The sequence below is a fragment of the Seriola lalandi genome, unplaced genomic scaffold (genome assembly GCF_002814215.2).
Source record: "Seriola lalandi dorsalis isolate HSWRI2012SDOR001 ecotype SW California unplaced genomic scaffold, Sedor1 jcf7180002055009, whole genome shotgun sequence".
NCBI lineage: Eukaryota > Metazoa > Chordata > Actinopteri > Carangiformes > Carangidae > Seriola > Seriola lalandi.
Genome location: NW_019525552.1, coordinates 119718 through 122453, shown reverse-complemented (window position 1 = coordinate 122453; position 2736 = coordinate 119718). Strand labels below are relative to the sequence as shown.

General features: G+C 44.0%; 1 protein-coding gene across 2 annotated transcripts in view; it reads left to right on the top strand.

The window, feature by feature from the left end:
- LOC147817154 (uncharacterized) overlaps nucleotides 1-2615 on the top strand; it is a 6769-nt gene extending 4154 nt beyond the window's left edge. For both annotated transcript variants that reach the window (XM_087171569.1, XM_087171568.1), the window contains exons 7-8: nucleotides 340-408; nucleotides 1524-2615. In XM_087171569.1, coding sequence (XP_087027695.1) covers nucleotides 340-408; nucleotides 1524-1661 — 207 coding nt within the window. In that variant the 3' untranslated portion in view covers nucleotides 1662-2615. The remainder of the gene's footprint in view (nucleotides 1-339; nucleotides 409-1523) is intronic.
- Nucleotides 2616-2736: the final 121 nt, after the last annotated feature.

Below are 2736 nucleotides of genomic sequence, written 5' to 3'. Positions count from 1 at the left end.
CAGCCAGGACACGGTGAGATCACACACTCCACCCAGTACAAAGTCACACTCACTGTTGATCTGCGTTCGTCCTTTAAAATGTGTCGTCACTGCCTGAGACGCACCGTGACTCCCGGGTTGAAGTTGCGTCGGCAAGTGACAAGAAAGGGGAAGGAAGATGATGCAGCCGGCTGCACCAGAATAGACCAGAGAAGGTCATGAGGAGGAAGTGTCAGGAAAACAGCTCTTAAAAAAGCAGAGATCAAAACACAAAAACAGGAAGTAAAGAAAAACATGAAGGCAACAGGAGCGAGTCATTAACTGTCACTGAGCCGTCTTTATGTTGTCCTCACTGTGCAGGTTGATCCTGACGACGGGGTTTCCTACGCCTCCATCAGCTACACCAAGAAGACCGACAGTAGAGCCCAGGTGAGTCCGACTGGTTGAACTGGTTGAACTGGTTGAACTGGTTGAACTGGTTGAACTGGTGATGGTGGTGAGTGAAGAAACACAAGGCTGAGGTCAAACAGTTAAAAAAGAGAAACTCTTCGACCTGGAGGGAGAACGTCCTGCATTCATGAGGACTGAGAGAATCTGACATTAGGATTTATTACAACACTGTCCAACGACGGTCGGACGACTCATGAACTGACTGCCACTTAAATCTGTCATGTCGAATCCTCAGCGTTACGGGTTTCCACTGAGTTCTCCCTCTCCTCTTGGGATGTTTTCATTTTCTGTCTTTAACACCAGAAACTCGGAGTCAGAGGAACCTGCAGGTTTCTTCCTTTATGACTTGCAGTGATTCCTGAAGTATGAGACTAAGATGAGGAAAAAACCTTAAATACTTCAGTGAATATTTTAAGGAAACCATTAAGAGAAGACTTAAGACTGATTTGTGCAACTGCTTTTATTTTGAAGGAAATATTACCTCAACCCTCTGGAGTCCATTTTGATGTTTGTTGATGTATTAATTCTGTCACACACATTTTAAACCGTCACTATTTCACCAGCATCGAATCCTTTTTTCAGTCTGACAGATTATAAACTGCTTGGGACCCAAGATATATGAAATATATCACAGGCACCTGTGAAAATGTTCATATCTATAGTCGTTATCAATCCAAATATTATTATAGAGAAGCTCAGAGTTGTAAAAACTATTGTTTTACTGTTTGTACACAACAACACAGCAGAGATATGTAAGAAATGAAACTATAAAACAGTCTATTTACATTTTATTTCAACTCAGTTTTCTGCTTTTTGCACTAAAATTATAAATCATGTAAATCATGGAAAATATGAACCATTCAGACTGAAAGTCCCGCATCAGCACTTTGAACTGATTGATGAACCTTCTGAAGCAAAAAGACCCTGAAGTCCATTTATTTTGTCTTTAAAGTGGCTGTTTTCTCTTTGTATGATCAATAAACCTGAATCTGCAGCTCGGTTCAGTCTCATCAGCTGATGAAAACATTTCACTTCATCTACATTAAGTGTGTAATTCACTGAATGTGTGACGCTGTCTCCCTCTCGCTTCTCAGGTACGAGTCAGAGACGATGATGATGATGATGAAGGCGATGCCGTGACCTACAGCACCGTGAAGGTTTCTTCCTCCTCTGCTGGAGCCTCCACTGATCCCAGCGACGTCTACGCCAACGTCAACAAGACAGACGGATAAGACGCCGCGCAGCTGAGAACCGTTTCACCGGCTTTGGATATTTGTTGCTGTTTCAGAATGAACGAGACTTCACCACCTTCACCTGTCCATAGATCCAGAGGGGACAGATCTGTCAGTTAGATCCAGAGGGGACAGATCTGTCAGTTAGATCCAGAGGGGACAGATCTGTCAGTTAGATCCAGAGGGGACAGATCTGTCAGTTAGATCCAGAGGGGATGGATCTGTCAGTTAGATCCAGAGGGGACAGATCCGTCAGATAGATCCAGAGGGGATGGATCTGTCAGATAGATCCAGAGGGGACGGATCTGTCAGATAGATCCAGAGGGGACGGATCCGTCAGATAGATCCAGAGGGGACGGATCTGTCAGATAGATCCAGAGGGGACAGATCCGTCAGTTAGATCCAGAGGGGACAGATATGTCAGTTAGATCCAGAGGGGACAGATCCGTCCGATAGATGCAGGGAGGACAGATCCGTCAGATAGATCCAGAGGGGACAGATCCGTCAGTTAGATCCAGAGGGGACAGATCTGTCAGTTAGATCCAGAGGGGACAGATATGTCAGATAGATCCAGAGGGGACAGATCTGTAAGATAGATCCAGAGGGGACAGATCTGTCAGATAGATCCAGAGGGGACAGATCTGTAAGATAGATCTAGAAGGGACAGATCTGGAGGGAGAGGGGGAAGCAGCAGAGTAATTTCCAGGACGGATTGCTGTAAAATGCTAATTGTCCAGAAGTGGGTGTAGTAGGTTCATTAGTGTGTAAAAAGATGAAGCGATCACTCTGCGCTCTGATCACTCTTTATACGTCAGCTTTCTGTGCTTAAAACATTCAGCCACTGGCCACTTTATTAGGTACACCTTCTCATTAATGCAGATATCTGTCCTGATATTTATCCTTTATTGTCATTGTGTGAAGACGTGATTAAACAGGACGTATTTTTAACATTCATCATGTTATTCTTTGTGTCTATTTACATAGATTTACTTGTTTCAGTGTTTCAGAAAGATGTTATTTCTCTTATACTGTACTCCAGTCTGAAACTCAGCCAGGGCTCTTTAAGAACCCCACC